We start from the raw sequence: 13,179 nt of genomic DNA, 5'->3' as shown, positions 1-13,179 counted from the left end.
GTGTTATTAATTCCTTATAGCTCAAGAGAAGCACTGGGTACTGAGAAAGACCCAACAATCAATCCCTAATGTAGAGTGTGGGAAAATATGTTTCCACCCTTCTCAGCCGCTTTTCTCCTTTTTATTAAACCAAACTTTTCTATAGATAATTTGTTTCTGTTGGTTTTGAGAAAGGCTTTAGAGGGAAGAAGGGGGAGAAACAGGACAGAAGTATTACAAAATGCCACGCCTTCTCTGTACACCCATCCAGTCTGTCCCCTTTCCTTCTAAGGATTTGGGTCTTGCCCATCGCGTCCCGTCCCGTATTTGGGAGATTTCCAGTCCACTCCAGATTCTTCCCAAACCCAGAGGGATCCCATCCTCCATCCTCCACCCGCCCCACCTTTGCTTGGAATAAACAGGAACGACTAGACTAGATTATATTGTTCTCAAACCTACGGGAGATTTTTTTTTTTTCCTAGAAAGAATTCTTTTTTTTAAGATTTTATTCATCTATTCATGAGAGAGAGAGAAAGAGGCAGAGGGAGAAGCAGGCTCCCCGCTAAGCAGGGAGCCCGATGCGGGACTCGATCCCAGGACTCTGGGATCATGACCCGAACCAAAGGCAGATGCTTAACCATCTGAGCCACCCAGGACCCCAAACCTACGGGAGATTTTAACCAAAAACTCCAGAACTAAAGGACAAGCTGAGCGATGGTGAAAACTCATTCGGGGCTCCCTGTAAGCTTCCTTTCGTGAACCACCCGCCGACCTCCTGAATTCGGGGTAATGACTTGATCTGGGTCCCCAGGTTGGCTCCGTACCCCGCCGCCTTGTCCCCGTCAGCGCTATCCCGCGCCCACTGAAGCAGGCCCTAGCGGCCCTGGGACACGTTGAGACCGAGCCGCGTCACGCGCTGGGAGTCCCACACCTGGAGGCCCTGCCCACAGGCCGGCGCAGCCAATCGCCGCGCGGGCAGGCGGTAAGGGCGGGGCCGAGCGGGCAGAATTCCAGAGACCTTAAAGGCTGAGTCAGGAGCAACTGGGCCAGAATCCCAGGCCTCGGCGATCTTGGAAGGGCAGCGTGCGTCTGTGGAGTGCGCCTGCGCAGCTGTGGACGCCGCAGGTCAGCGTCTCAGTCTGGGGGCCCCCAGCGCCTCGGGGACAGGGACTAAAGGAGGGGATCCACCCCGGGGCTCGGGCGAGGGGCGGGTGCGACCCGCGGGAATAAGAGCATCTGCTTGCCTGGAGTTGATGAGGCTGAGTCGGCGCCGCTTGGATCCTGTAAGCCTTGAGGTGGGAAGTCGGGGGAGGACGGTTTGGGGAACGCAGGGCGGCGTTGAGACCACCGGGAGGTCCTAGGCTGTGCAGGAACCGGTCAGCCTCTGGGCCGTGGCGGGCACAGGTCCGGTAGTTGGGCCGCCGCGGGACCCGGCCTGGCTAAGGAGGTACACAGCAGCCTGACCTACGCACTGGCTGCGGGGCCCGGCACTCCTTGCGCCGCCGTCCATCAACATCCTCTGGAAGCTGAGGGCGGCGAGCGGGGTGGAGAGCCCCCCGGCCCGGCCCCACCTGCCTCGCCGCTCTTGGCCCCCGCCTGGGGCCGTGCTCTGAGCCCCGGCAAAGCCTGGCCCTGTCAGGGTCGGGAACTGGGGGCTCGGGACTCCCTCGTGCCTCGTGACCACGTCTTCGATTTGGGGGAGTGAATGGGAGTGTTGGCGGCAGAAGCCAAATGTGGGGACAACGGAGCACTGGGTGCACTCCTGCCCAACTTCTGGGAAGGCCTTTCAGAAAGTTTTCAATTCAAGAACCGGAGGTTCGAAGCCTCTCTCACGCCATGCTGTACATTAGTCTAGAAGAAAAGTGTGAGGTGGCTACCTAAGTACTGGGGGGTCTCTGCCCCTACTTGGGTTCAGGTGTCCTATAAATAAGATTTTCTGGGTCACCTCGGTATTTTCAGTAAATAACTTGGACTAACAGTTTTAGTTGCCTTAAGATTCTGAGACCCCTATCAAAACCTAAATTGTCATTGCACTCTTACAATGAAGTCAGTTTCAATTCCTACAGCACTTGTCAGCCTGTTTTTCAGTTGATGGCTGAATCCTACTACCTCCACTGTTTAAGTCCTTGGCCTGTTTTCTCCAGCCACATGCATAGCCTTCTTCACAGACCTGTAAATATTTGGGAAGATGATTTAAGTGTTTTTACTCCACATCATCTCAGGACAAAATAGGATGGCTTTTTTAAAGGATCGGTGTCATTGAATATTCATTTCATTTTCCTTACTAGGTTTTTGAAGCATGAATCCTTCATTCTTCCTGGCTGCCCTTTGCTTGGGAATAGCCTCAGCAGCTCCAAAACTCGATCAGAGCTTAGATGCGCACTGGTCCCAGTGGAAGGCGGCGCACAGGAGGTTATATGGCATGGTTGGTAACCTATGAAACTGTCCAGAGAGAGCCCAAGAGAAAGGCCCTCGCTGTTGGAAGTTTATTGGTAGAGAGTTGCATCTAGACTTCAGCTTTTACCGAGGCAAAACTTCATGGCACCCATTATTGAGTACAATATGGGCATAATTCCCATGTTGTATGGTTGTTGGAGAACAGCTCCAACAGAAATAATAAAGCCATCCCTGGCTATGGTTTTTCTCCCTATCTGTCTGCAAATCCACTTGGTGAGGGTGGGCTCAGTTTTAAGTAGAAGTAAAGGTAAGTTATATATTTGCCTCTAGAATGAAGAAGGATGGAAGAGAGCAGTGTGGGAGAAGAATATGAAAATGATTGAACTGCATAATCGGGAATATAGCCAAGGGAAACATGGCTTCACAATGGCAATGAATGCCTTTGGTGACATGGTGAGTGTGGCATGGATTGCTGAACGTTTTGTGCATTCTCTCTGTACTTCAGCAGAATAACTTCTTGTTTTTTCAACATTTTACTTACTTTTCCTTAAGACCAATGAAGAATTCAGGCAGGTGATGAATGGCTTTCGAAACCAGAAACACAGGAAAGGGAAAGTGTTCCAAGAACCTCTCTTTGCTGCGATCCCCAAATCTGTGGACTGGACTCTGAAAGGCTATGTAACTCCTGTGAAGAATCAGGTATGATAATATTTAGCAGATCTCCTTCTAGTGTCCTTGCTTTGGTAGACTGTGGAGTGACATCAGTTTGCTTTTTTGTTTTAAGAATATTCAGGTATAATATGGGCTTTTGTTGTCTTGTAAACTGATAACTTTTTTACTTTCAGGGTCAGTGTGGTTCTTGTTGGGCTTTTAGTGCAACTGGTGCTCTTGAAGGACAGATGTTCCGGAAGACTGGCAAACTCGTGTCACTGAGTGAGCAGAACCTGGTGGACTGCTCTCGGTCTCAAGGCAATGAGGGCTGCAGTGGTGGCCTGATGGATTATGCCTTCCAATATGTTAAGGACAACGGAGGCCTGGACTCAGAGGAATCCTATCCCTATCTTGCAAGGGTAAATGGAGTTCCTTATCTTGTTATTCCAGCCCTGCTTTTGAAAGTTGAACTGAACCAAAGATAACAGGCACTTTATTCAGCATTCACATTTTAGATGCAAACTGACGGAAGTGCCACTATAAATTGTCAGCCTTTTGCACAGGTTCTCTGAATAGATGGTTAGCATATAGCTGTTCTTACTTCTGTGTAACTTGGAGACCTTAACATACCATTCTGGACATAATGCAAATTTCTCCATTGTGGAAAAAAAAATTTTTTAAAGATTTTATTTATTTATCGGAGAGAGAAAGAGAGAGAGAGCACACACAAACAGGGGGAGTGGGAGAGGGAGAAGCAGGCTCCTGCTGAGCAAGGAACCCGACGCGGGACTCGATCCCAGGATCCGGGATCATGACCCGAGCTTCCGAAGGTAGACGCTTAATGGACTGAGCCACCCAGGTGTCCCATAGTGAAAAATTTCTTATGGACAAGTAGACTTGGGTTTCACTGAAGAAACATCTGCTGATTTTTCAATTTCAAATCAACCGGCAGCATTTTGCAGTTGACTTACAGCAAAGTTGACTTGGAAATCATTAAGCGGCAAACTGCTGAGTCTTGAGGTCCTAGAACTCATGTTCCCCAGGAGCTGGATGGTAGCGATCACGTTTCTTTCCCATTTACCTTTAAAAGGACACAGATACCTGTAACTACAGGCCTGAGTGTTCTGCTGCCAATGACACGGGCTTCGTGGACATCCCTCAACGGGAGAAGGCCCTTATGAAGGCAGTGGCAACTGTAGGACCCATCTCTGTGGCTATTGATGCAGGCCATCAGTCGTTCCAGTTCTATAAATCAGGTAGGTGTTTATATTTTTATTGTAGAAATTCAGGCAGGCAAAATTGGAAAACTACCACCATGATTGACTTTTTGGTTTGGAGTCCTGCTTTCCAAAACTGTAGAATTTTGAGTGTGCATTTAATAGAGTGATGTTTCCATTTGACATACTTCAGGCATTTTCACATGACAAACTCTTCCTAAATAGTTTTAAATGACTTTGTAATTCTGTAAATACAAATAATTGACGTAACTACTGTCCAGTTGTTGGACCTTTTTTCTCAATGTTTGCTATAGAACTACAAAGAATGCTGTGGCTCAAGTGTTAACTTTGTTTTGTGCTGTTTCCTTTTAGGAATAGAAAGGATTATGCTAAATAATAGGAGTGGCTAAATTACCTTAGCTTTGGTAACTAGATCTTATTATTGGAAATCTTTGTGTTTTTTCAAGTAGAAAATATTTTGGATTTAATTTTGTTGATTGCTAGTGAGTTGAGTTTGGCTTTTCCTTTTTATGAGCCATGATAATTTTTTGATAAATAAGCATTATTTGGAATTTGTTTATGACATTTAGTTGAATTTTGAGATGTCTCTCTTACCTGTGGTAGATAGGGTGACTTACTGTCGTGTCACTTGGAGCTCCTTACCCTGACATTGAATTTTACTCTCCTAGGCATTTATTTTGACCCAGAGTGCAGCAGCAAAGACCTCGATCATGGTGTTCTGGTGGTTGGCTATGGCTATGAAGGAACAGATTCAAATAACAATAAATTTTGGATTGTTAAGAACAGGTATAAAACTCCAAACGTTATATATATTAAATTGAAAAGGGCATGCTTGTTTGGAATCAGTATTTGATTTCAAGCCCAAAAAAGCTCAACTTTGAAATCCCAAAAGTCTTTCTCCCACTTAAGAGTGAACACTCTGATATTTTTATAAAGGTAAAACGTGCTGTTTTTTTTTTTAATGTACTGATGTTTGATTACAAGATTCTGTAGCAAGCTTGTTGGAATTATTATGTTTTTGTAACACTGCAATTCTAAATTCTGAATTTTTTTTTTTTATTCAGAAATACATCTGGCCCTAAAGAGTTTCAGATAAAGATTTTGCACCCTTATAGGGTTAAGGGCTGGTTTCCTTTTTCTGTGTCCAGTTTTTCAACAAGGTAGACTGAGTACAAATAACTGCTGACTCTTTAAGTTGGAAAGATTTTCCAAGAGTCCAGTGGGCTCTGTGCACCCTTCCTGTTAGCATTCGTGGCCCTGCTGTCTTATGCTGCTTCCCAACTCTCCGAGGCTTTGAGGGTTTGTCAGGATCAATTTTCACCACTCAAGTTCTTTGAGATGAGGTATAAGATAGTCTGTAGAAACAGACTGGTACATTGGAATCCTAGCTGTGCCTCAGTTTCCTATCTTAAAAAGTTAAGGACTCATGGGAATTAATGTATTTATAAGTAAGAGCACTTAGAATAGTGCCTGATAAGTGGAAAGTACTATCTTAAGTATTAGCTATTATTATTAATGAAGTTAATGTGTACTTGATTCTTTGTATAAAACAGAAAATATGCTTTTCTTTCAGTTGGGGGCCAGAATGGGGCTGTAATGGCTATGTAAAAATGGCCAAAGACCAGGACAACCACTGTGGAATTGCCACAGCAGCGAGCTATCCCATTGTGTGACCTGATGGACCAGGAGATGAGAGGACTTGGGGACAGCAATCTGGAGGAATTTTATCTTAAAACTGACCAAACCCTTATTGTGTAAGATAAGACACTTGAATCATTGAGGATCCGAGTTGTGATTTGAATTGTGACATTTTTATAAGGGTACAGCATTACCACTACTTTAATTACTGTTTTAAATAGCTTTATAATGTTGACAACCCATTACTTCTAAGACTTTGGAATTTTCATTTTTTTCAAAGGATATATAAAACTTTACCTTTTAAAATAAAGTTTAATTCAATATGTAGAGGTGGAACTTCTCTGTTTTCAATGCATTAACTTTTTGTGTAGTCGGGAAATAACTGGGTTATAAAGACATAACTGAATATGCCAATTGTACATTAGGAGGACACTGGGTGCCCCTCAGGAACTTCTAGTTATAAATATGCAGATTTTATGTCAGCTGTCCATTGGCTGTGTTGACCCAACACTTGAATCTGGCAAAATATGACAATCTGGGAGGACAAAGGTAAAGTGTTTCAATAAAGTTAATAGTTTAACGATTCACTCTTTAGAAAAGTGAATAGACATACAATTTCTTAGGTTTGGGATACTAGAAAAGGAGATCCTCTTGACTCAAATGGTTAAAACCTAATAAGGTTATGGGATAAAATCTCAGAGCCAGGTACTGAAGCAATCTCTGAATTGCTGGTGAAGACCATGTGACTACTTTGCAGTCGAATAAGGACCAGATTCTGGATTACCAAATCTGTTTTGTCTTTGTTCTGTCAAGTCTTTGATGGCTTTCCACATAACTCTTCTAGGAAAAGCTTCATTTGTTACCTAGTGTTAGCAAAAGTAAATGTAATGGCTGTGATGAACAAGTCTCAGATCCTTGGTAAGAACTGGAAAAATGTGTTAAAAGATCCGTAAGAGATGAACGTGGGCTACAAAAATAGTCCCCCAGCCTGGGAAGATGGATGAGTGATCACTAGGCCAAACTTGGGCTTAGCTGCTTAATCTCTGAATTAAAAATAAACTTGGAACAAAAAACAGCCTAAGCATATGGTTGTATAGGCAGTAAATACAAATAAGATGATATTTTTGTATATTGAAAAGATGGAAAGGAAATATGCCAACTTTTGGGTGGATTATGGATGATTATTTTCTTAAACCTGTTCTGTTGAAGACATCTTTTTTAGTCGGGGGGAAAAATGTAAAAGTATACATCCTGCAAGCTAAAGAAGCATGTATATATGTGTTTAAAAATTTCATCCTTATAAAATAAGAAAATACAGCAAGTATTTTCATCTAAAAGAATTTCAAAGGAGCCAATAGACTTCGAAATAGAGCTGGAAACAAATTTTATCACTGTAAAAATCTAATCCGAAGAACAGACTACCAGTATTTCCTATAGTTCAGACATCCAAATGGTTCCTTATCCTAGTTAAATTCCAAAGGAAATAAGGAAAGGTGAGAAAATTTGGCAAATTATGAGGGAGGGATTGGCTTATGTGGGTTTGTAGCTATGACACTTGGGCATGTTATTTATTAGAGGAGGAAAAGTGCCCGGAGTACAGTAGAGCACCCCCCCACCCCCCTCTGTGTTTTCACTTTTCCATGGTTTCAGGCAACCGCAGTGCAGAAGCAAATGATCCTTTGGACAGGTGAGCAGAAGGTCAGTAGCCTACTGCTATATCTCAATGTCTGTCCTTCACCTTATTTCATCTCATCACATGGGTACCATATCCTACATCACAAGAAGGGTGAGTATAATAAGATTTTGAGAGGCCATGTTCACATAACATTATTATAGTATATTTTTAAAGATTTATTCATTTTGAGAGAGAGTGGAAGGAGGGGCAAAGGGAGAGAATCTTCAAGCAGACTCCCCTCTGAGCATGGAGCCCAACTTGGGGCTAGAACTCACAACCCACAGGATCATGACCTGAGCCAAAACCAAGAGTCAGACACAACCAGCTGAACCACCCAGGCTCCCCTATAGTGTATTATAACCATTCTATTTTAGTGTGAATCTTGTCCTGTACCTCATTTACGAATTTATATCATATATATGTATATATAGGAAAAAACAGTACAATTGACCTTTGAATAATGTGGGGCTTAGGGGTGCCAACCCCACCCATACCTTATGCAGTTGAAATTCTGTATAACTTGGGCGCCTGGGTGGCTCAGATGGTTAAGCGTCTGCCTTCGGCTCAGGTCATGATCTCAGGGTCCTGGGATCGAGTCCTGCATCAGGCTCCCTGCTCCTTGGGAGCCTGCTTCTCGCTGGGCCTCTCTCTCTCTCTCATGAATAAATAAATAAAATCTTTAAAAAAAAAGAAATTCTGTATAACTTGATTCTCCAAAATCTTAACTAATAGCCTATTGTTGACCAGAAACTACTGATAACACATTTTGTATATTATGCATATTCTATATCTTTACAATAAGTATGTTAAAATCATAAGGAAAATGCATTTACACTATAAAAGAATCCACATATAAGTAGGCCTACACATAAGAGAGAAGCCATATGCTTAAACCATTGGTACTACACTGTATATAACTTCTTTCAAATAAAATCTTTGAGAAATAAGTCTATGTAAACTTATGTAGAAGCATACTGGAGGGGTGCCTGGGTGCCTCAGTCAGTTGGGCGGCTTGATAGGGTCCCCACTCAGCAGGGAGTCTGCTTGAGGATTCTTTCCCTCCTCCCGCTCACGTTCTCTCTAAATCTTAAAAAAAAAAGAACATTGGAATACTCCTGTGCTTAACTTACTGAAGCTACACTTTGTATAATATGTCTTTCAAGTGACATTTTCATTAAGATAAAAGGGTTTGTAACCTCTTGTGTAGAAGCATGTGGGAGTAGCTTTATGTTTAACTTGTTAAAACTATATAAAAAAAAGAAGTGGGCCTGCACAGTTCAAATCTGTTGTTCAAGGGTCAAACGCGTATAGAGGGTTTGGTACTATCTGCAGTTTCAGGCATCCACTGGAGGTCTGGGAATGTATTACCCACAGAGAAGGGGAAACGACTGTAATTAAGAAACTGCCATTTGGTGCACATATTTCCATCACCATCTCCGAAGTATATTTACAAAATCTTAAGCAAGTATAGACTGCCCTGTTTCTGTTAGTGACTTTTTTTTTTTTAAGATTTTATTTATTTGACAGAAAAGCCCGAGAGAGCACAAGCAGGGGAGAGCAGCAGAGGGAGAGAGAGAAGCAGGCTCTCTGCTGGGCAGGGACCCTGATGCGGGACCCGATCCCAGGACTCTGGGATCATGACCTGAGCGGAATGCAGATGGTTAACTGACTAAGCCACCCAGGTGCCCCTGTTAGTGATTTTTAACTGATGAAAGTTACAGTGATAAGACCACATTTATGTTTTGTCTATAAAATTTAAATTGGTGATGTTTCTTAAACTCAGTTACCTTTTGACTGATAGAAAAATCTAAAAAACTTCTGGGAGTTTAAAAAGCAAATGTTAGTAATATACAAATGTGTGTGCATCTCCCACCACTTAACTTTAAATACAGAATTTCACAAATGTTCACAATCATCACTCTTTTGAAATGAGTTAATAAGAAACTATTACCAAGAGCTGTTCCATGGTCTCATTTCTCAGTACTATTTTTTTTTTTTTAAAGATTTTATTTATTTATTTGACAGAGGGAGACACAGCGAGAGAGGGAATACAAGCAGGGGGAGCAGGAGAGGGAGAAGCAGGCTTCCCGCAGAGCAAGGAGCCCGATGCGGGCCTCGATCCCAGGACCCTGAGATCATGACCTGAGCCGAAGGCAGAGGCTTAATGACTGAGCCACCCAGGCGCCCCTCAGTACTATATTTTAAAACTTTTGTAATTCATGTATTTACTCATTAAACAGTGCTGTTGGCTCTGGGGACACAACAGCAAAGGAAATAGTCACAGTCCCTCCCTTTGGGAGCTTACATTCTCATATTGCTGAGCCCATGCATAACCTCCATCTGTCACCATAGCCACTTTGTTCATGACCTCATTGACAATGAGCTGTAGATGGGAAAAGAAGCTGACTGGTAGCCACAGAACAGGTCATTCTATCCACTGGATTTACTGAGGTTACCCCTTGGTGAGCATTTACATGGAACAAAAATATAGTCATGCTTTTTGCCAATTCAGAGAGCTCTATCCACATACCTCTTCTCCATACCTCTTTTTTTTTTTTTAAAGATTTTATTTATTTATTCGACAGAGAGAGAGACAGCAAGAGAGGGAACACAAGCAGGGGGAGTGGGAGAGGGAGAAGCAGGCTTCCTGACGAGCAGAGAGCCCGATGTGGGGCTCGATCCCAGGACTCTGGGATCATGACCTGAGCCAAAGGCAGCCGATTAACGCCTGAGCCACCCAGGCGCCCCCTCTTTTTTTTTTTTTTTAAGATTATTTATTTGAGAGAGAGGGAGCACAAGAGCAGGGTGAGGGGCAGAGGGAGAAGCAGACTCCCCACTGAGCAGGGAGCCCGATGTGGGGCTCAATCCCAGGACTCTGGGATCATGACCTGAGCCGAAGACAGACACTTAACCAACTGAGCCACCCAGATGCCCCTTCTCCAGACCTCTTTGTCAGCAATTTTCTAATCATGATTCTTCCAAGTCCCTGACAATCCAGGCAAACCATGGCCACAGCTCATGAATCGGTATATAATTGCATGTCTGGCCATTTTTCCTTTCAAGCAAAATGAACAACCAGATGCTCAACATTCGGCTCACTGGGAGGATTTCCCTTCACCACTGTCCTTCAGGGATACCCCAGAGAGGCGTCATAGTGCTGCAGTTGTCCACTTAGGTTAGTGCCTGCATATCACGTAGAACCATCTGTCAACCAGCCCCAAGTTTTCTCTTCCTCAATCAACTGATTTTAGAGAACTCCCTGTGAGGCCATAGGTGGAGGCTGGGAGAAAGAAGGAAGGAGTGGGGGCCATGAGCATTTGGACCGCTTCCTAATGTAACTTGTGCCTTGAGGGCCTGCTCAGACCCAGTCATATATACCACTTCTACTGGATGATGGAATGCTGCTCATGAACTTGGCAGCATGTTTTTAAGCATTTATACTCTGATAATACCCAGTAGCCAAGCTAAAAGCTGTTTTTTTCTTTTCTTTTCTTTTTTTTGAAGATTTTATTTATTTGACAGAGAGAGAGGTAGAGAGAGCACAAGCAGGGGGAGTGGCAGGCAGAGGGAGAAGCAGGCTCCCTGCTGAGCAAGGAGCCCGATACGCGACTCGATCCCAGGACCCTGGGATCATGACCTGAGCTGTAGGCAGGCGCTTAACCAGCTGAGCCACCCAGGCGTTCCAAAAGCTGTTTTTCACAAAAGGAGAATAGTTGTCCGCAGAGGATATCATGACTTCATTCCAAAATCCTTAGTTGGCTTTATTATTTGCCTTTTTGGGCCTGCCAGTGGCTCGAAACCACATCTCTATCTGCTACTGACACTTCAAGTATCATTGGATCTGCTGGATCATATGGCCCAAGTGGCAGAGCAGCTTGCATAGTAGCCTGGACCTGCTGCAGAGCCTTTTCTTATTCTGGGCCCCATTCAAAACTAATAGTTTTTTGGGTTACTCAGTAAATGGACCAGAGGAGCATACTCAAATGAGGAATATGTTGCCTTCAAAATCCAAAGAAGCCCACTAAGCATTGTCCCTCTTTTTTGGTTCTAGGTGGGGCCAAATGCAATAATTTATCCTTCATCTTAGAAGGTATATCTTGACATGCTCAACATCACTGAACACCTAGAAATTTTACTGAGATGGGAAGCCCCTAAATTTTTTTTTTTTTTTTTTTTAAAAGATTTTATTTATTTATTTGAGACAGAGAGCATGAGAGGGAGGAGGGTCAGAGGGAGAAGCAGACTCCCTGCCGAGCAGGGAGCCCGATGCGGGACTCGATCCCAGGACTCCAGGATCATGACCTGAGCCGAAGGCAGTCGCTTAACCAACTGAGCCACCCAGGCGCCCGAGAAGCCCCTAAATTTTTGTAGGATTTATTTCACAGCCTCTGACATACAGATGTTTTCTCAATAAGACCAGTAAGTCTAGAGTACTTGCTACTTCCTGCTCACTAGTTCCATTTAGCATAAGTCATCAATGTAATGGACCAGTATATGATGTGGAAAGAAAAGGCAATCAAGATTCCTGAAAACTAAATTATGACGTATGGCTGGAGAGTTGATAAAACCCTAAGGTAGCGAAGGTGTATTATTGCCCTTGCCAGCTGAAAACTGCTTCTTGTGGTCTTTACTAATAGGTGTGAAGAAAAAAAGCATTTACCAGATCAATAACTGCATCCCAGGTAGTAGGGGATATGTTAATTTGCGGAAGCTCTGTGACCAGATCTGGAACAGCAGCTGCAGTTGAAGTCACCACCTGGTTAAGTTTATGATCATTCATTGTCATTCCTCAAAATCCATGTGTTTTCTTCATAGGCCAAATAGATGAGTTGAGTGGGGATGTGGTGGTGAAAATCATAATCCCTGCATCCTTCAAGTCCTTGATGGTGCCACTAATCTCTGCAATCCCTCCAGGAATGTGTCATTGCGTTTGGTTTACTCTTTTGCTAGGTAGAAGCAGTTCCGGTGAGTTCTACTTGGCCTTTCCTACTATAATAGCTCTCACTCTACAGATCTGAGAGCCAATGTGGGAATTCTGCCAGTTTCTGAGAATGTCAATCCCATTTATCCATTCTGCAACTGAAGGAAACACTATACTGGACCCACTGTGAGATGGACCCGAGCAAAAACTCCATTGATCTTCCTCCATAAGGACCTACTCTGATCTGTGGTCCACAGTGATGTTTTGGGTCTCCTAGAATTAGTGTCAGTTCAGAGCCAATATTGAGTAGTTCCCAAAATGGCCAATTGTATTCTTTTCTCCAATGCATAGTCACCTTGGTAAAAGGCTATGTACCTCTTTGGAGAAGGCTGGGAGAAAAAATGAACAGTAAAAAGAGTATAAACAGTATAAAACTCAACAGCATAGTGGGGACCCAGTTTCCCTTTCATTTAAGGGTTTGGGGTCTGTAAACTGTCTCAAGTTTTAGAATTAATTGAGGGACTGAAACTTTTTTTTTTTTAATTCAAGTTAGACTTCCGCTGACTTGACCTAGAACTCTTCTGCTTATATAGACCAAATACGAATTTAGTAGACAACCTATCTACTTCTCTTCTAGGGACATTATGGTCAGCTAGCCAATGCCATAGGTCTTTGCAAGT

The 13,179-nt window shown here is 43.4% G+C and overlaps 1 protein-coding gene and 1 pseudogene across 4 annotated transcripts; one reads left to right on the top strand and one right to left on the bottom strand.

The window, feature by feature from the left end:
• The first annotated feature begins 959 nt into the window (after positions 1–959).
• On the top strand, positions 960–6,230 carry CTSV (cathepsin V). Of its 4 annotated transcripts, none has more exons than XM_006738820.3 (8): positions 960–1,104; positions 2,268–2,404; positions 2,707–2,829; positions 2,929–3,075; positions 3,222–3,446; positions 4,118–4,283; positions 4,934–5,051; positions 5,839–6,230. In XM_006738820.3, exons 2-8 carry the CDS (start codon positions 2,279–2,281, stop codon positions 5,936–5,938), a joined length of 1,005 nt encoding a protein of 334 aa, XP_006738883.1. In that variant the 5' UTR covers positions 960–1,104; positions 2,268–2,278; the 3' UTR covers positions 5,939–6,230. The 4 variants fall into 4 exon arrangements, with proteins under 4 accessions (XP_006738883.1, XP_030889881.1, XP_006738882.1 ...); XM_006738819.3 differs by lacking the exon at positions 960–1,104 and adding an exon at positions 1,111–1,262; XM_031034019.2 differs by lacking the exon at positions 960–1,104 and adding an exon at positions 1,111–1,274.
• A 419-nt stretch (positions 6,231–6,649) lies between these two features.
• On the bottom strand, positions 6,650–12,848 carry LOC115942804 (uncharacterized; annotated as a pseudogene).
• Between the last annotated feature and the right edge of the window lie 331 nt (positions 12,849–13,179).

Source organism: Leptonychotes weddellii, chromosome 14, assembly GCF_054177405.1.
Source record: "Leptonychotes weddellii isolate Sample4059 chromosome 14, ASM5417740v2, whole genome shotgun sequence".
Lineage (NCBI taxonomy): Eukaryota > Metazoa > Chordata > Mammalia > Carnivora > Phocidae > Leptonychotes > Leptonychotes weddellii.
This window is presented reverse-complemented; position numbering and strand designations above follow the sequence as displayed.